The sequence below is a fragment of the Cotesia glomerata genome, linkage group LG7 (assembly GCF_020080835.1).
Source record: "Cotesia glomerata isolate CgM1 linkage group LG7, MPM_Cglom_v2.3, whole genome shotgun sequence".
Classification (NCBI taxonomy): Eukaryota; Metazoa; Arthropoda; class Insecta; order Hymenoptera; family Braconidae; genus Cotesia; species Cotesia glomerata.
In genome coordinates, this window is record NC_058164.1 from 3,285,428 (window position 1) to 3,306,665 (window position 21,238).

Here is a 21,238-nt window from a genome sequence, read left to right on the forward strand (position 1 = left end):
AATACGACAAACACTATTGTGTCAAATTTGGCCATATTTTATTATAGAAATACTTTTTCTCGCAATTTTACACTTCTGCTAGAGAAAAAATTACGTGATAGTTGTTAAGATCCCCCCTCCCCCCTAAGTGAGATTTGGTAAGATTTAGCTTGATTCACTTCCCCCCCCTCTAGAATACCTCACGTAATTAATGGACGCCCCCTTATAAAAATAAATTGAAAAATTAATCAACGGATTTTTAATATATAGACGGACGGTTTATAAATGGAGATATACTATCATCGTTATTTTGTTCATAAAAAGCTTTTAAAAATTTGTTTAATAAAACAACTATATTACATAATAGCTCTACTGGCTTTTCCGCGTTATATTAAATAATAAAAAAACACCATAAAACTTTTTGACGCTTTTTTTATCATCCTCCAGAAGCGCTAATACAGAAGTAAAGCTATGAAGCAGAACAAAAATATTTTAATGAAAAACAGAGGAAGAGGTGTTAGAGAAAAATGTTAGCAGCTTAAATTTGTTTAACTAACAACGAAACAGAGTATGATTAAAAATTTACCCGAGCAGATTTTGAATGCAATATATCGTCTCTAAGACTATTTCTCACTTTCTTTATTGCATTCTTGAACTTTTTTGTGCTTTATCTTGTTTTATTTCCTGCACACTTCCAACCGGTACGAAGCCCGAGCTCTCAGAGAGACACTTGGAATCCAAAGAGGCCACCAAGCTCTAACTTTACTTTTTTTTTAACATTTTTTTTTTTTTTATTTAGAATTGGACGAGTTGCAAGAGTTTTCGTTTCGCTCGTGATCCGTTTCATTTGAAAAGATTATGGAAAATGCAGGAGATCCGTTTTCGTAAAACGGATCCAAACTCAGTATACATGTTTTTCATTTTAAATTTAAACTTGAATCTATTTTATTCTAAATAGGATTTTAAATTATTCCTTAATGTGTTTTCAGGAATTTCATTAAGTTGACAGTAAAGTTTACTTTTTTTTTAAATTCTCTACAAAAAACTTTTTTATCTTAAATATTTTATTCAGAATTTCAAGTTGTTATTTTTACAAAATCTTTTTTTGTTTTCAGCTGAAGTTAATTAAACTTCAATACTTCATTTCATAAATTTTATATCAAACCCTGAACTAGTTATGTCTAACAATGTAACCCAATTACCAACAAAAAGATTTATTATCAACATTCATAGTAAATCATTGTCTCTCAATTAATATTCAATTAATCCTTATTCATTTCGCTAATTGATATAAATTAAACTCGTTTCAATTAAAACAGCCGCCTATATTCAAATAGTCATATACCTCAAACCAAAAAAAAATGAATATGCAATTCTGCGTATTTAAATTCCATAGCAAATGAACAAATATTATATCAATTTTAGTTACTCAATTTATAATTCTGAAAAACAAACAACTCTATTGAATCAACAAGATACATAACTGAATTTCGTATCGTAGTTGTTTGCTCATTGTTTTCTGCCGGTACACGAAACAACCATCTATTTATTGGTGAGCGAAGTTATACTGCACTGATTCATCAAGTTTCCTAGTGGGCCATTCGCCATTATATACATATATACATCACATACTGTACCTATATTCCCATATTAATATTATATCTTCATCTATATCTGTATATCTGCCTGTACAGTGGAGCGTATGTACCACGAAACTTCGAACGACCAAGTTATATTCACATGTACATAGCATTGTGCAATACAATGTGTAACTGTAACTTTACGATCGTTGAACTCAATGAAAATAAATTTTGTTTCAAATTTAAAACAATCCGTAGAAACACTAAATTAAACAATTAAGCTAAACAAAAAATATATATTGAAACTTTGATGATAAAAAAGAAACTTAATTGAGTTGAAGCATTATTTTTTGCATAGTTTTACAGATAAATATATTTATTTGACCTTAGAGCCAAAACTCCCTTAAGGCCATCAATAAGCAATACATTTTTTATACAAATATACAGCTTTAAAATATAATTACAATAATAGTTTTAGATTAAGGAAGTTCGAGCGTAACTAATGAGTCAAAATAGTGTTAAAATTTTTTTTTAATTTTAGTCTTCCCAATATTCGTCAAAATTCTTTATTTTAATTTAAAATAATTTAAACAATTTATTAATTTATGATTTTTACTTATTTAATAAAGTAAAGTAATAAAATGACTTTCGTATTTATTACTTGCCGGAATAAATAAACAGATTTGGCAATAGCGCGCTTGATTATACCCATTACAGAGACGTGGATGAGTGTGTGAGTTAAACATTTCTCTCTCTGTAACTATATTTCTATCCTTTTCTTTTTTCTCAGCTGTTGACGCGATGTTGTCAAATCTTTATTCGAATAAATGGCTGACGATAAACGAGTTACAAACATAAAATTTGACTTTAAATATTTCAAAAATTATATCGGTAATGTATTATTATTAAATTGTTTTTATATTTTGCAAGAATCCAAGTTTCTTGTGTATAGTTTTTTATCCGTTAAAGTTGGAAGGTTAATATTGAAAAAAATAATTAAAGTCTCGACAAAAGTTTGTCCGCCATAAGAGCCCGTGTATAACTAAACGGTGAATCTTTTTTAAATTTTGGGATTAGATAAATGCTTAATTTCAAAGCTCAAAGTTGGAAATTATTTTTTACATTAGATTCTCTCGAACTCCCTTAATAACGTAATAACAATAAAGTAAAGTTTTTAAGTTACTCAGTACAGCAGTTAATCAATGAATCAATAAATACTTTGAACAGAAATTATAGATCCGCCATTTTGTTATTTACCCTTGAAATTTAACTTCAGTAGTTCCGACCAGAATGACATGTCTACACAGAAAAAAAGATTTCTTGACTGGAGAATAAAATTCTTGGCTCAAGTAAATTTTCGCGTGCCCGAAGGAAGACCGAAGTTGTCTTGGTCGAAGTAAAAAATTTTCTTGAAATTCTATTCTTGGTGGAAGTCATTTTTCTCAATTCAAATTATCATAAATACTTGATACAATAAATTTTTATATTGGATCAAGATTTTTAGATACTTTAGGGAAGCAGCACCACCTACTTCAGCTGAGAAAAAAATTTTCTCACCTTGAGAAAATTTTTCTCTTGAATATTTGATACCCATTTTAGATTATTTTAGCACGCAATTATACATATTGAATGAAAAAAAATGATTCAATATTATTTAATCTTCCCATTTGACATGTTCGTCAATAAAAATATTAATGAAAATTTATTATCGAGATATTTAATTTTTTGAAGCAAGAGAAAAATTTTCTCAAGGCAAGAAAATTAACTTCTGTCAAGAACTTAATTTTTTGGAGCAAGAGAGAAATTTTCTCAAAACAAGAAAATTGTCTTGATTTAAATAAATTTTCTTGGATCAAGATACGTATTTCTTGAAGCAAGAGAATTAATTTTGTTGGAATAAGTGAAATTTCTTGTGTCAAAAAAAATTTTTTTTTTCGCCCAAGAAAATAATTAGCAAGAAAAATATTTTCTTGGTTCAAGTGAACCATTCTTTCGGTGTATAGATTAAGAATAATCAAGAATATTTGATTTCAGATAACATCAAGAGCCAAAATCACCCGGGCCACCCACGTGCATTTTTTTTGAGGTTCCAACTTCGAGTGACAATAATAATGGTAATAAACTATTAAATTTTTTCAAATAAATTTTTTTTTATATTTTCAATATGTAAATAAAAACACTCTAAATATTCAAGATAATTCATTTTTATTTTCCTATAAAAAACCACCCTCCAAAGAAGTCATGAAAATAGGCATAAGTTACCAGACTACTACCTTAAATAAGTCAAAATCTTAAAAGCAAGTTTCGTTAAAAAAATTGATGAATTGTTATCAACACATAGTCTAAATTGTACAATTTTCATTTTAATTGTGATTATATAATTGTTGTCAAATCTCGAACATAATTTTTCTCGTCTGATTAATCAGTTATCTTTGTCACTTGACTATTTCCTAGCTCGTGTTGTTTATCACTGCCTAAGTTTAGACAACAGTTCTCGACTTATTAAACTTCTCGTAATCAGGTCATTTGCGTATAAAGTTTATGCTTTGAATCTGACATTTATGTAGACTGAATTATCATAGCAATGGCATTTTAGCAACTAAACTCTGTCATTAGACACTTTTGTCTTTAAAGTTTTCGTTAATATATTACTTAACACACCATTATGCGAGCTTGTGTAATTTTTAATCATCTTATCGTTTAGTTCAATTAACTCAAAAGAAAAATACTTACGATCTGAGATTAAAAACAAGCTTGAAAAAGTCTGTGGTATTTTTCTGGTAATCACGCAATGACTTTTACGCGTCCTTGCTTCTAAATATTTTTTTGTATTAGAATATAGCATCATTTTTACACACCTTTAACACCATGTAATTTCAGAACCATGATCAATATTTTTCTTCCACCATATTCAAATTTTACTCGGCATTAAAATTAGTGAACTTTGTCATTAAACTGCCGTATATTTAAAAATATTTCGCCTTTCAAAAATGATGTATGCATTCATAAATATTAAAATAAAAATAAATTATGCCGATACACCATCAATTTCATAATTATTTCGCCAGCAGATTTTCCCTCGTTCTCGCCTCTCTACATTGTTTATAACCAAAAAAAAAAAACGCGAATATAAAGTCAGCTGCAGAACTTAACCATATTCATTTTAATAAATTTTTTTCCTTTTAATTTTTTCAGTTATGTAAGCGACCTTTATCTTTCTTTCCTCTATTCTCACAGTTCCATTGTCCAGGTTCTTGTCCCCGCAATTTAGTCATATATATCGAGGAGGAAAAAAAATTAAAAGAGAAAGAAAGGTCGGGCTGTTTAAAAAAAGTACGGAACGGGTTTGTGCCCCAATGAAGTAGCCTCTTTAAAGAATGAATAAAAAAGCTTTTTTACTTTTTAATTTAGAGAAATGTAATTAACTTCGAGTCAAATGAAGAACTTATGACTTTGTATCCCTTTGTGTTATCAGCGTTACGTATTTCAACGTTTGTTATTCAGAAACTAATATTTCGCTCTTGTTTATATTAAATTAATCTTAATTACTAGATTAAAACTTCGTGCTTACTCATCTTCTTAATGAACTATAAACTTCAAACAAAGAGCACGTTTTATACAAAGCGTAAAAATGTATTATAGCAAACGAAATTTTCTCCACAGTTACATAATATAATTTTAAGAACCGACGTCAAGTAGGCAGAAAAGAGGAAAAATGATACTGCTTTATACCATAAAAACCACAATGGGTGATTTTTGATGTTGACACCTGATTCGCTGTTTTGCTGTTATATCTTTCTGTAATACTCTTTACTATACTACTGTACTATCTTTCTGATATATTAAGCACAGTATATTCAACAGAAGAAAAGATAGGTACAGATATAACATAAAGGTGAAAGCCATAAAATCTGTCAGTGTATAAACATTTATCTTTTTATGCGATTTACATTTGAATTTATTTCATTTTCCCTACACCTTTAGTAGTTATAAAATCAAACTTAATTTCGATCGTCATGAGCAATTTCTGGTCAATAAACGTCATTTTTTTCTACAATTCTTCCTCAGAAGGTTACATGATACGTTCGTTAAAATTGCGTGTCTATTTTTTTATCCTGAGTCTTGAATGACGCACCAAAATAGAACACCTTTAACAGGAGGTTCTATCTAACGAGAGCACCTTCAGAGGGAGTCCATTGTAATCCTCTAAATTAAAATACATGATAGTCTTGAAGTTAGTCAAAGGTCGAAACTCGCAAAAAACGGGCCACGATTCATTCCCTCACGGTTTTGGAAATGCCGCAAAGATTCGGTATTTATACGATATAAATGCTGTATTTTTACCGTAATACTTTAGTCATTTTAGCCAGTTTTTTTACCGAATTATTACGAAAAAATTACGAAATAAATTCAGAATATTTACGGCAATACAATAGAAAAATTACGGTATATTAACAGCATTTAAACCGTAAATGTACCGCATATTTACTGTATATCTGCGGCACTATTGCAGCAAAAAACCGGAAAAGATTTTCTATTACCGGTAAAATACCAAAAATATGCTGCTTCTCTACTATTTTTCAATAGCTTAAAATTTTTTTTTATAATATTATAAATTATCGTGAATAATTTTTAAGAGGTTAATAAATTAATTTCCCTATTATTATAATTATTATATTTATTTTTAGTCCAGATCGGGATTCGAACCCGGATCATTTAGTTACACGCCAAAGGCTCTACCAGTTGAGCTATCAGAGACACTATCTGTAGCTATTTACTCAGTCACCTAATAAGACCCACCAAGTAATAAACACCACCGTCCATCTTACGGTAGAAAGCATTATATCTTTAATTATATCAGTATAAACGCGGCAAAATTGCAGTATATCTTCGGTATTTTTACCGTAGAAATACGATTTTATTATTGTAAAATTATAGTAATATTATAGTTAATACATAGATTTTTTACGGTAAAAGTTCTAGAGTTTTACGGTAATTTTATCGTATTATTTCTAAACTTTGCAGCAAAAGTACGGTAACAATGCTGTATAACTAGAGTAAAAAAACTGGCCAAAATAACCACAGAAATACCGTATTATTTCAGAATTATAACGGTAAATTTATGGTAAACGCAAATACGTTCTAAAATTTTTTTTTTAATTTTTAAATTTACAATAAAATTTTTTTTAATTTCCGAAAATCAAAAACAATCATATCGGTTACTTGGATTTTTTAATTTTTTTATTTTGTATCTTTTTTTAAAGAAAAAAAAAATTTTTTTTTCCTAATAGTCTTATGAACGTGGACTTGGCGCGACTTTTTTACAGTGAAACTGTTTTTGTTCGGATTTCAAAAACCGCGAGGGTTATTGGTTAAAATTTAGACGCGCGCGTAGCGCGCTATTCAAATTTCTAGTAGAATTTAAAAAGCAAACTATCCTTAGTTTCTTCAGATGCCCAAATGTATAAAGCCAACAAACACCTTTTATATGTGGCAAATAAGTTTAATCTTTACTTAATCTAGATCGTGGACAGTAGTGAGGCATAACAAAAAAAAAGTGTTTTATAAACAACAAACACTATCTCTATAGTGAGATAGAATAACTCGGAATTTAATATGAAATAAATAACAAGACAATAACAGGTACTTGGTGCTCGGAAAAGTTTCCGGGTAGACTAGACCGAGTTAATTAACATAACGAAATGAGTTTTCGAGGAGTGCATAGTCCCGGTGTAGTGTTGTCGGATGAACCTCTAGGCGAGGACTAGAAGACATTGGAGATGCACCGGGCGAGTGCCATAAGAATAGTCTAGTCGTGTCGTTCTGTACTATATAGAGGGTAAACGAGGTCTTTAGACCACCGGGATTTGCAATGCTACGGAAAATATGCTTCGTTGGCTACATTGCAATCCTGGTAGCAGCAGTGGTAACTCCGCTGTACTATATCCCACTATCTGAACAAATAATCCTGATAAACTTTACAACACACTCAGCTAAACCACTCGGAAGAACATTGATTGCTTAATTCTATTAACATAAAAGCTGTTTTCTATCAAACTGTTTTATCTAAATTGAAAAAATTAAGTCTTCGGAAATATAATTATAGAAAGTTCATCAATAAATCCTCTCTCAGCGGAATAATTTTTCAATATAATCCTCTGTTCTTGATTGCAATTTAAAATGAAAAGTTTAATTTAAACTTTTACTAAACGATAAATATTTTAAAATTGTAAATCTTTTCTGAATTCAATTTCACGAGTAACTTAATACATTCATTTAATTTAATTATAAAGAATTGTAGGTCCTTGTCGTCAATAAATACTTTTATAAATTACTTGACAATAAAAATGGAGACGTGTAATTAAATTTGATTTCCCACCGACAAAGTTATAAAAAATTAATTTTTAAAGGGACTAGACAGTTAGTTAATTTTAATTCCTTTTGAAGAAATCAGATGAGACGTACTTTAATAATCAAGTCTCGTTGAAAGGTAAAATCCAGAAAGCACAGTTCGTTGAGCAGACTTTATCCGTTGGACTTTAAACGTTCCCCCAGACAAGTTAATCTGCAAACGAATACCAAAGAAGGGAGTAGATTGCTATGTACAGTTTTTGAGAAAGATTTTGAGGTTAAAGCTCAACTGTATAAAGTACAAGATTACGCTTAAACCACATAGGAAATCCACCATTGCTAAGTCACTAGTCATGCCTTTCAATATTTTTTCCACGCCTCTAGCGTGAAAGCTTCAAATGCGTCACTTATGCCAAATTCGCTCGTCTAAAAAATTTTTGGTCCCTGCCAATTTTATTCAAGCGATTATTATTTAATTTTTTAGAATTATTATTCTTGTTAATTATAACTAACGTGCCAGATCGTGGAATGTTTGACTTTTAGAATATTTTGTTACTTTAGTACTATCTTGCAAAGTTATACATTCGAAGAAAAAGTATTAGTCTTCAGTAATTCTATTAAACTTTATATCTCTTCTAAGTCTTTCACTCTTCTCCTCTTTTCCACTTTCTTTAGTACTATCATAAAGAATAAAATAGTAGAACCAAACTGCTTACAAAAGTGCGGCCATTTCATCAAGCTTGACGACACGCTTCATTTAATAGCCAAGTCTTGACGAACGCGAAGAAAAACTTTATTCTTTTTCTTATCCATGTAATTTTGTACTTAAAAATTTTGTCCTTTTAATTTTACCCGCAGTCATTTTACAATAGACTCACAAACTTTTGTATCGCAGTAGCAAGAATACCGGTATTCCACAAGAATTTTTCCCGTTAACTTTTTTATTTTACTCCTTATTTATTTATTTATTTATTTACTGATCATGGAGATAATTCTCTTTTTGACCACAAATCCAAATAATTACAAAATTACAAAATTGTTGAAAATACATAGGTAGTAAGAAACTGATATAATAATAACAATAATAATAAAACTATAAATAAAGTAATATTAGTGCTAAAGTAGCAAGTAATCACAGACATTTTCTTCGCATTCAAAATCAAAATCAGGTTTACAATCAAGTGCTTAAATCATACTGACTCTTTTCTAACTCTAACAAATACAAATAACATTTATGACGGAAGTTATCTAGAGTCTCAGCTGATGTAATAACAACTGGTAGATTATTCCAAAAATTACAACCAGTAACAATGAAAGATTTATAATAAGCTGCTGTACGCGCAAAAGGCACCTGCAGTGAATTTGTTTTACCTAATTCCCTACAACCTGAAGCACTAGTTTTGTGTAATAACTGGTCACCGAAAAGACTTGGACGTACTAAACAAATCGCCTTAAACAATTACGGAAAAATTCCCACTGAGTAGGTCCCCCCCTTTCCCCTATCCGTTCTTTCCCAACTCCCTTAAAATTTGCTTTAATATGGCTCTTTACCGTAAGATGGACGGTGGCGTTGTTTGCTCGGTGGGTCTTATATACGTGACTGAATAAAGTAGTCAGTACTTGTCTCGGATAGCTTAACTGGTAGAGCCCTTGGCGCGTAACCGAGAGATCTGGGTTCGATTCCCAGTCTGGGCTGTCTGATTATTTTTTCAATTACGGAAAAATTCCCACTGAGTAGGTCCCCCCCTTTCCCCTATCCGTTCTTTCCCAACTCCCTTAAAATTTGCTTTAATATGGCTTTAATAAATAAAACTCACTAGCTATTAGTTGTAATCTTCGGTTTGATGGCTTTAGCCATCCAAGCGCCTGCCAATGCTTCGTTATATGCTCCACTCGGCGTATTCGTAAAACGAAACGCACACAATTGTTCAGCGATACTAACAGCGATCTTTCAAGCTCAAATGACAAATTCGTTAATACACAAGCACAATAATCATAAATTGGCAAGACCATACCAGTAATAAGTTTTCTTTTTAACGCCATACTGAGTTGTGCATCATTCATTCGTATTCTGTACAATGCTCCTGCCGTTCGCTTCTTAATACTAGCAATATGCTTTTACCAAGTAAGAGTACAATTAAAGACTACGCCCAAATACTTGTAGCTTGTAACAAAATCTATCAATCTATTATCTAAATATAATCTTAAATTTTCTATGCTCGCATTAACATTGCACACATTTACCGCACTGCCAAATATCATTGCCTTAGTCTTTAATACATTTAAACGCAGCCTATTTGTTTGGCACCAGTCTGAAACACACTTAATATCTTCATTCATGTAAAATGGATATTTTACTCCTTGGATATATTCCTTCGAATATGGAAGCCTAAAAAGTTGTATAGTGTTTCGCAAGGATGTAAAGCATTTAAGAACAAGATTTTAATCATAACTTTGCTAAATATTCTCATTTTGATAAACTTTGTCCACGAATATATAGATATGTATAGAAGCAAATGAGTATTTAAGTGGTTGTGCTTGTGCTGAAATTTTCACTATACCAAGTGCTTGAATCAACGTCTTCACCGAAACTCTGTTGAAGCAGCAGGCCTCCACTAAGATTTGTAGGTCGTGCCAAAGTTTTCGAGATCAAGTTGTAGAGGCGTAGTTTAGTTGAGGGAAAAATAAACTATCACGGTTTTCGAATATCAATTGACTTCAATTTAAGTTATAATTTAATTTTAAAACTTTTTATTACAATTTCATTTTTTTTTTTTTTTTTTTCGAGCATCGGTATTTCTACTGGAAATTTCGATAACCCGAAATATTATGATTAAAAGTAATGGCCTCTATTGTAAGCAATATCAAATTATAATTAAACATAATTCAAGTAAAATTTAATGAATTACAATTACAGATTTAATTATATTTGTTGAATATGAAAGTAGTTCATCAATTTTAGACTAAATTACTACAGTCTGCATTGAAATTTTATTTTTAATGCAATGAACAATTAATTAAAACTGAAAATGTTTGAAGAATGTAAAAATCAAGAATAAGCTTTGTTCATTGAAATATCAAAGTGTTAGTTTTATCGAATCGAGAGCTAATTTAAATAATGAAATTATTGTTCTGTATTTAAATTCCCCTCTGCGGTTCGAATAATCGATGTTGCAGTTAATAGAGAGAATTATATTAAATTTATATTCAATCATGGTAATGTTTATTACTTTGTTTCAATTAATGAACTAAAGCATTTGATTTGGTTATAATTGCAATGATTATGAAGTGGAAACATCAATTACATTACAGAAACATAATTTTCAATTTAGTTTTCATGCTGTTTGTCGAACGTTAAAAGCGTTTTTTGTTTATCTTTAACCTATATTTGATGTTTTGTTAATTTACATCAATCTTCCGCTCTTAATACTACAATGAAGTTATGGTAATATAGAAATCTCGTAATTGAAATGTTAATTTTAGAATTTATTTAAAACAAACAAAAATTAGTTACTATATTCTAAAGAACAAAAAAAATATGATTACAAATATTTTTTTGTTTCAAGTTTCAGAATATCTCGACCCTAAATTCTCTATTAAAAATAACAATTGAAAATGAAACAAATTATGTAGATAGATATATGTTGAAACGATGAACCATTTTTTTAAATATAAAATTCAAGTGATTCGTAAATGATTTCTATAGAATTGAGTTTATTCGAGTAAATATTTTTTCAATAAATGAAATGAGTTTGCTAGTTTTAAAACAGTACACGGAGAGAATTTTATGTTAACAGTAACCATCTCTATTTTGTAGCTTCTACTATTCAGGATGGTTATTAACTTTTACAAAGTTAAGATGATAAATGCAATTATCCGGCGATTTTAATTAGTACAATCAGTATATATTAATTCCCACAGTTATGATGATACGGTTTATCATCTAGATGGTAACTTTTATCATCGGAGATAGTTAAAATTATCATGATTGCAATCATAAAAAAAATAAATAGGAAGTATAAAAAACTAAACTTTTCCGATTTTAGAGTCAGAATATAATAACATTCTAATGTTTGACATAAGAGTGAGTATTGAAAAAAGTATATCTATATTATTAAGAGAATAACAAAAATTTTGTCTCCAGGATAATCATATGATAAAATCGATTTTTTTTTTTGTGAAATTTAGTGTCATTGCAAAGATCTTGGCTTGAATTTCCGCCTTTTCAAGGTTTCATATCATTCTCATCGATAATCATTTTATCATGATAAGTATTTAGGCTGCATTCGAAAATGCTCCATTTCTAAACATATAATTAAGAAATGACCTTTTATCTTGTTAACTATTGACATTTTTAAAGATATAAGCTCATCCCGACATTACACTCATCGAGACCTTTCATTTAAGTACCCACATCAATTTTTCATATATTTATATATATTATATATATGGATATATCAAAAATATATCAAAAATGCATGTGGGTACTCAAATGAAAGCTCTTGATGAGTGTGACATCAGGATGAGCTTACATCTTTAAAAATATCAATAATTAAGAAATGACCTTGTATCTTGTAAACTATTGACATTTTTAAAGATATAAATTCACCCAGACATTACACTCATCGAGACCTTTCATTTGAGTACCCACATCAATTTTTCATATATTTCATATATTTATATATATTATATATAAATATATAAAATATATGCTTATATCTTCAAAAATGTCAATATTTAAGAAAGTACAGTGCAATTTAACAAAAGTCATTATTTAATAAAGCGAAATTTTTGTTTATTTATAATTCACAACTCACGGTAGTCACGTAGTGACTAATCATATTACTAGCTGCGATGGTAATAATTACCATCATGATTGTAGAATTTACAATCAACATGATTTTAGCGGTTAACATATATTATGATTAAGTTTACCATCTTTAAGTTACCAGCCAGATGGTAATAATTATTATCCAGATGGTAAATGTAACTATCTGGATGGTTCAGTTAACAATTTGGATAGTTCTTGCAATCATTCATACTAAGTAGCCTGTTTTTACAATACTCGGATAGTTGTATTTACCATTAAATTCTCTCCGTGTATTAATTAAAAAAAAAAAAAAAAAGCTCTTATATCGTAAAAATTTATCTAGCGTAATGAATTAAAAGTAAATTCTTTTTGATGGTATAGAGATAAAATGAAATCAACCATTAGTTGAATCCGTGATTTTGAAATGGTTGATTAACAAACAAAAAATTAGGTAAATTAAAATTCTGTATAGAGCAGTGACTTGATACATTGACATTCAAAGTTGTCGGAGCATATCTAGTGAGCTATTGAGTAATTTTGCCGATTCAAAACACGATCCGAACGAGGTGCATTGTTTCCATCCACCATTCTAGTATTTATAGTATGATAGTAGCATGCATGCATGTGTGTATGAGACATGACTATAATAAAGTAAATGAGAACAAAAGTGAGACAGAAAGTCGAACCCCGGAGTTGGGTAAACCGGGAAGTGATTGGGATTATTCGAGTTCGTTGCGAATCGCAGCTAATTCAGCCAGCCGAGAAAACACGTGTCAGAGGGTCCAAACGAGTTAGGTGAATCTCGCAATCAGCAAAGTGCTCACATCTTTCCCTCTGTCCCTCCATCACTTGTGCTCTTCTTTTTTACTTCCTCTTTAATTTCTGTCAGTTTATACATGTCTCTGTAGGTCGTACAATTTAATTTACTCTCTTTGTTGAAATATTTGTCTCTCTTTCATTCAGCGCTTGTGTTTTACTGTATGGCACTCATCAGTTGGTCCTAGATTTTTTGAGCCACACACGTCTATCATAATTTTTAAAATCCCCACGCTTGACCTTTCAAACGAACTTCCGTACTATTCAACTTTTCAAATGCTCACCGCATGCCGCTGACATTAACATCAGAGCAATTAACCGAATTTAGTTTTTAACATAAAATTCAAATGTTTTAATTAGGAAAAAAAAATATAATAAAATAAAACGTTAAATTCGTGTTTAAAACTTTTGTTTTTTGTCAAAAAAAAAACATGGAAAAATTTTTTCTAAGCAAGTGACTTTTATGTTTTCATAATTATTTTTTGGAACAACAAAAAAAATTATGCATAATTAATTAATTTAAAAAAAGTTATAGATGACTGCTTACAATTATTACACCCTAAATTTTTCGCGGTAAAAATCTCCACTTACCTTTGAAGAGTAGTAGGAGTAGCAGGAAAATTATTTGATGCATGATGAAGAATTAAATCTACATCAAAAGTTTATTGGAACTTTTAAAACTCAAAATAATAATTTAGTAAACAAATTTCGATCACAATATTATTCGAAAAAAATGATAAAATTCCGTGAAATTGTCATTAAAAAACGAATAATTTATTTATTTAATCAAAACCACAAGTTACGAAAACTTTTCGCAGCACAAATAAGCCTTGAAGCAGATATAAATTTAAGGGTTGAAGTTGCGCGGGCGAAGTCTCGCCTCGAACTGCGTCTGACTCGCGCTTGCTCTACTGTGTTTCGACGGCTACTGAATGTACCTCTGCGGGGGATATATACCGAGCAAACAATATCATCCCTCCTCTGGTGCTCACTACTTTTGTATACAGCTTTGGTATCCGCAATAATACACCTCTGATAAATAATTCACTAGAATTGCAAACTCCAAAAAAAATACTATCCAACAATAAATTCATACCATAAATAAGTAATTATATACATTAAAAACATAGATTGTCTGGATTATTTTTTTTCTTCCTCCTCCTTAGTTTCGTGTTTGATAAGAGTAGATTTGACCCCAAAAAAAATTTTTTTGATTTGACATAATATGCTCATTTGTAATTGTAGCGAAATTCCTGATATATATCCTCATATGGTCAAAAAATTTTTTCACCAGTCAGAAAAAGAAAGAATAAATTAATAAAATCGTATATATTCCTAAGATGAAACTTTCATTTACTCAGCCAAATTTGATTAATAACAAATCAGCAAAGTTTTTACGCTTGCTTTTAAGGAAGTTCGAGCGTAACTAATGAGTCAAAATAGTGTTAAAATTTTTTTTTAATTTTAGTCTTTCCAATATTCGTCAAAATTCTTTATTTTAATTTAAAATAATTTAAACAATTTATTAATTTATGATTTTTACTTATTTAATAAAGTAAAGTAATAAAATGACTTTCGTATTTATTACTTGCCGGAATAAATAAACAGATTTGGCAATAGCGCGCTTGATTATACCCATAACAGAGACGTGGATGAGTGTGTGAGTTAAACATTTCTCTCTTTGTAACTATATTTCTATCCTTTTCTTTTTTCTCAGCTGTTGACGCGATGTTGTCAAATCTTTATTCGAATAAATGGCTGACGATAAACGAGTTACAAACATAAAATTTGACTTTAAATATTTCAAAAATTATATCGGTAATGTATTATTATTAAATTGTTTTTATATTTTGCAATAATCCAAGTTTCTTGTGTATAGTTTTTTATCCGTTAAAGTTGGGAGGGTAATATTGAAAAAAATAATTAAAGTCTCGACAAAAGTTTGTCCGCCATAAGAGCCCGTGTATAAAGAGATAAAATATGTGATTTTTAAAATTTAATATCTAAGTAACTAAACGGTGAATCTTTTTTAAATTTTGGGATTAGATAAATGACGTATTTATTTATACGTATGCTTAATTTCAAAGCTCAAAGTTGGAAATTATTTTTTACATTAGATTCGCTCGAACTACCTTAAACTCTAAAACTCTTCTCATTTCTCAGTTGGTTAATTTTTTTTTTCTTTCAATTTATTCGCGTTATCAAACCATATCAAAATAACTTTTTATAGGTCATACTGTTTATTTTTGTTGTATTCGCCTACATTGTGAAAAATATCAAGTTCAACTCGTTCTTTTGAAATATTGTGTTTTTTTCTGTAATGTTAATTAATTTTCACACACCAGCAATCTAGCACTTTTTTAACTCAACAAATTCATAGTACATCTTTGCACTTGAAAAAGTTATTATTAATACTTTCTCTACGATCCTATTATAATTCAACAAAACTTTTAATATACACTAAATAAATTCACATCTAAATGAGTTAAATTCGAAATTAATTAAAAAACTTATTTAAATAAGGAACCAGTATTATTTTTATCAAACAAATTATAACTTATTTATAACTCGTGAGTTGTGACGCCTTGAGTAATGTTCATGAATTAAGCTCTACCCTTATCTTTGTCTTTTTTAATTTGTCACTGTCAATGTCCAAAACTTGAACCCCGGATTATCGGCAGAATATTATGTAAATCCTGGACGTGTTGCTGGCAATCAAAAACATCGGATAAATTGGGATCTTGTGCGACAAAATCCATCACGTCAACGAATTTTAATTATCATTTTCTGAAATTTATTAATAAAATGATAAACAAATTTTACCGCGTGTACGACAGAGTGTATGATTAAGAAATAAAAACTTTGCTTAAATATTTACTTTTATTCAAATTTATCACCCAACTTAAATCGTTAAAATAAGCAGAAAAAAGTATAAATTAAAAAAGTCGAAATAAAAACAGTAATACACAAGATTATAAAAGTTAAAAAACCGTATGATCAAGAAATAAAACTGCTGGGGTTACCAGAAATAATTTAAAGAAAAATGTTGGCAGTATTGAACTCCTTTACTAGTTTTATGTATTTTAAAGTTTCCTGGCAACATTGAATTCCCGATGTTCCGCGAAAGTTTTATATTATCTTGTCTATATTCCTAGGGCTATGCCGTGTCTACTGCACCGTCAATAAACGCCTAACTTTTTTTAACCCCACAGATTTAATAATATACAACTCAGATTTTCATTTTGCCATTTTTATTCGTTTTTTAATTTATCATATCAGATCTATAAATTATTCGAACAATTAAAAAGTATTCAACCTTTATTACATTTGTTCAGATTTAAAATTCATGAATTATGTTACTAAAATATTATTAGTAATTTATTATCATTAAATTTTTCACGCAAATTGATTCTCTATTTAATGTATAATGAATCAAAAGATAAACATCAAGTTGGAATTAAATTGTCTTTATAGCCACTATTTCTTGTTTGGAGGCGGGAAACAGTTTCGTAAACTGCACCTACAAAGTTTGCCCTTCTCTTCATCCGTCGTTGTCTCCCACGAGCAGCCCAATATACACCCTGACGTCCTAACCCCTTTGCCTACAATTGAGCCAACTTGAGTGGCATGATTAGATACAAACTACTGCTACTAACTCCATATCAAGTTAACCCTATTATTTCGGTAAATGTGATTCCACAACCTGTTTTAGATATTAAGGTGGAAATTACTTCAACTTATGTTGCGTTATTATTGATAATCGATGTCGTCCATCGAACTGTGTAATATTCAGTAAATTTACTTTTCTTCTCATTCGATTACTTTCGTTTCGGAGTTCTTGATAGAGAGTATATCATGTCCCAATATTTTCAACGCTGAAATGTCCTTATTATTCATTTACCATCTTTATGTTAGTGAAAATAATAACTGAAATAGTTAAATTCATCTAAATACTTTATGAAATAAGATCCCACATTGAGTATTGTATATTTATTACTCTTAACTGTCCATTTTCTTATCTTCGAAATTGATACTTTACCGCTAGGTTTCCTCAATCGTAAAGCAGCTATTTACTTAACCTTACTTAAATCCATAAAAACCAAAAAATGTTTGGCAAATCCAAATGAGCATGCCTTGTTATTTGTCAGCGCTCATGTTATTTGTCACGTATGTATGCGTGTATATAATAAAGTTGATCAATTCATTCATCAACAGACTCGATAGAGTCTGGCGCCAAGTTCCGTTCTCAAGCCAGACTACCGAGTGTGTATATACCGTAAGCAGAACGTTTTTTTGAGGTTACAAATTTCTTTTAAAATTTATTTTGATTTTTTTTTTTATATGATATTTTATAATAGTAGTTTTATAACTTTTTAACTTCCCGCTAAAAATCTCAGATTTTCAAAAATCGGGAAGTTATTGTTTTTACCCCGTTTGGCAAAAATCGAGTTTTCATCAGATCTCGACGTTTGAAGGTCACAGGAAGCTTCCCTGACTACCCCCGCGATGTTGTCACTATGTCTGTATGTATGTATGTGTGTGTGTGTGTGTGTGTGTGTGTGTGTGTGACTATGTGACTCGCTTATAACTTTTGAACGGTTGAACCGATTTCATCGCGGTTGGTGCCATTCGAAAGGGCTACGCTGAACTTAGATTTCCTGAGAATTTGAACCGATTCGGACCGATAGATTTTAAGAAATCTTGAAAAATCTTAAAAAAAATAAGAAAAAAATCATTTTTAAAAGTAGTTTTTTTGGAATATCTTTTAAACGGCTCTATCGATCAACTTCAAAAACTAATCCGCCCTTAAGCTTGAAAAACCACGCCGATCGGCGGCAACCCGATCAGAATCGGGTGATTCGTTCGGGAGATAGCGTGAACGAAAGAAAACCGAAAAAAACCGAAAAAAGTGTTTTTTTCACATAACTTCGTCATTTCTTCTCGGATCACTTTTGATGACATAGCATAATTTATAGAGCTTAAAAAACAGCGTCGATTGCCGCCAAAAACGTAGAAATCGGTTAATTAGTTCAAAAGATATCGTCAATAAAAGATTTGAAAACAAGTGTTTTTTTAAAATCACTGCGACATTTTTAACTTCCCACTAACAAAATCGAAGATTTTCAAAAATTAGGAAGTTATTGTTTTCACCCTGTTTTGAAAAAATCGAGTTTTCATCAGATCTCGACGTTTTAAGGTCATAGGAAGCTTCCCTGACTACCCTCGCGATGTTGTCACTGTGTCTATATGTATATATATATATATATATACAGAGTGTCCCAGAAGTAACGGACGCCATTGTAGCATCTGATAAACAAAATAATTCTGAGACGAAAAGTCCTTAGCCATTTTTTAATCAGATGCATAGATAATTAATTATTAATTAAAATAACGTCCTTTTATGCGTTAGAGAGAGATCGCTAGTGTCAAGTCAAGTGCGTTCCAACGAAGACGCTTGCACGTGTGAATGTGTAAGTAAATATTTGTGACTACGTTAGCTATATAGCTATATAGAAATTAGTTAGTCACAGTTAGTTGTGTCTTTGTTTGGCACATACTTTACTGGACACTGGCGCTCTCTCTCTAACAAATAAAGAGACGTTATTTTTAATTAATAATTAATTATCTATGCGGTTAATTGAAAAATGGCTAAGGACTTTTCGTCTCAGAATTATTTTTTTCATCAGATGCTACAATGGCGTCTGTGACTTTTGGGACACCCTGTATATGTGTAACGTATAGTTTGAGACACCCTATTTTTTTTCTTTAATTACGTTAAAAATACAATTGGCAATCGGGGATGAGAGTTTTTTTTTTTTTTTATATATAAATTTCAAAGTTAAAATTTCGAAGACTGTCTCCAATGTTTAAAGTATTCCTTATAATTCAAGAACATGAGTTCGAAATTTTGATACAATTTCGAGCGAATGTATTGTTTGAGGACTTATGTGCACTTTGAGACCATATATATATTTTCAGGTCTGTGCTGAAAATTTCCACTTATTTTCAAGACATTCTTCGAAATTTATACATATTACTATAGCATAGATTGCTAAAACTTCTGAGGACAGGCCTCAAAATTTTGTTATCATTTTTAATAATGTCTTGAACTTTACACACTTCTTTTAACTTCCTGCTAGAAAAATTGAAAATTTCCAAAAATCGGGATGTTATTGTTTTTACCCCGTTTTTCAAAAATCGAGTTTTCGTCAAATCTCGACGTTTTGAGGTCTTAGGAAGCTTCCCTGACGATTCCCGCGAAAGTGTCTGTATGTATGTACGGATGTGTGTGTGTGTGTGTGTGTGTGTGTGTGTGTAAACCTCTCATAACTTTTGAACGGCTTGACCGGTTTGATCGCGGTTGGTGCCATTCGAAAGGCTTCGACTAAACTTAGATTTTAAATACAAGTTGAACTGATTTGGGCCGATAGATTTTGAGAAATCTTAGAAAAACTGCGAAAAAATTTTTTTCCAAATGTGGTTTGTTCCGAATAACTTTTAAACGGCTCGACCGATCAATTCCAAAAACTAATCAGCTCTTAATCAATTTGTGTTTAAAAATGTATCATAGAATTTGAAAAACTGCGTCGAATGTCGCCAACCGCCTGAAAATCGGTTCATTCATTCAAAAGTTATTGCGGTTTGAAAATTCAAAAAATAGTGTTTTATTAAACTTCTATCAGACTTTTGAGCTCGGAAAGCTCAAAATTACACAAAAATTATGTTTTTCGAGCTCTTTGAGTTTAAAAACGTAATGTGCGATGTTGAGCGCTTAATTACGAAAGTAGCGGGAAGTTGCAGGGATGGCCTTCAGGGTCAACCGTTTTCCTAATTTTTTTTTATGTAAAAAGCGGACGGCTAGAGACTAAATAATATAAGGATCCGAACAAAAACAGTTTCACTGTAAAAAAAATTGCGCCAAGTCCACGTTCATAAGACTATTCAGAAAAAAAAAATTTTTTTTTTCTTTACAAAAAGATATAAAATAGAAAAATTAAAAAATCCAAGTAACAAATATGATTGTATACGATTTTCGGAAATTAAAAAAAATTTTGTTGTAAATTTAAAAATTAAAAAAAAAATTTTGGAACGTATTTAGTGTGCGTGGTTGCAAAATATTTTACTTTTAATGAAATTCGTAAAATCTATTTACTAGGACTTTAAAAAAATTGAAATACACAATGACGCACACCAAGTACGTTCCAAAATTTTTTTCTTAATTTTTAAATTTACAACAAAATTTTTTTTAATTTCCGAAAATCATATACAACCATATCGGTTACTTGGATTTTTTAATTTTTTATTTTATATCTTTTTGTAAAAAAATAAAATTTTTTTTTCTTAATAGTTTTATGAACGTGGACTTGACGCGATTTTTTTACAGTGAAACTGTTTTTGCTCGGATATACTTTTGCGAAAACGTATTCTATTGTGAACGGGCATATAACGCACCAGTTTTCATCAGGGCCCATTAGCTCAGATGGTTAGAGCGTCGTGCTAATAACGCGAAGGTCGCGGGTTCGATCCCCCCATGGGCCAGTTTTTTTATGAAATGTATTAATGGAGTTTATCCCTATTTTTTTTCCACTACTAATTAAATGAAAAATGAATGCATGAAATGTAAAGTATAAAATCTAGAAAAAAACAATTGCAAGATACATGTAACAATGAAAACAAAAAAAATAATGTTCACTGCAATGTG

At 30.2% G+C, this 21,238-nt stretch overlaps 1 protein-coding gene and 1 non-coding gene across 3 annotated transcripts in view; one reads left to right on the forward strand and one right to left on the reverse strand.

The window, feature by feature from the left end:
- Positions 1–14,455, reverse strand: part of LOC123269526 (kin of IRRE-like protein 2) — a 187,727-nt gene extending 173,272 nt beyond the window's left edge. For both annotated transcript variants that reach the window (XM_044735279.1, XM_044735280.1), the window contains exon 1: positions 14,128–14,455. In XM_044735279.1, the coding sequence (XP_044591214.1) occupies positions 14,128–14,170 (43 nt within the window). In that variant the 5' untranslated portion in view covers positions 14,171–14,455. The remainder of the gene's footprint in view (positions 1–14,127) is intronic.
- A 6,546-nt stretch (positions 14,456–21,001) lies between these two features.
- On the forward strand, positions 21,002–21,075 carry Trnai-aau. The gene has a single exon. It is a non-coding gene; the product is annotated as a tRNA-Ile (tRNA).
- Positions 21,076–21,238: the final 163 nt, after the last annotated feature.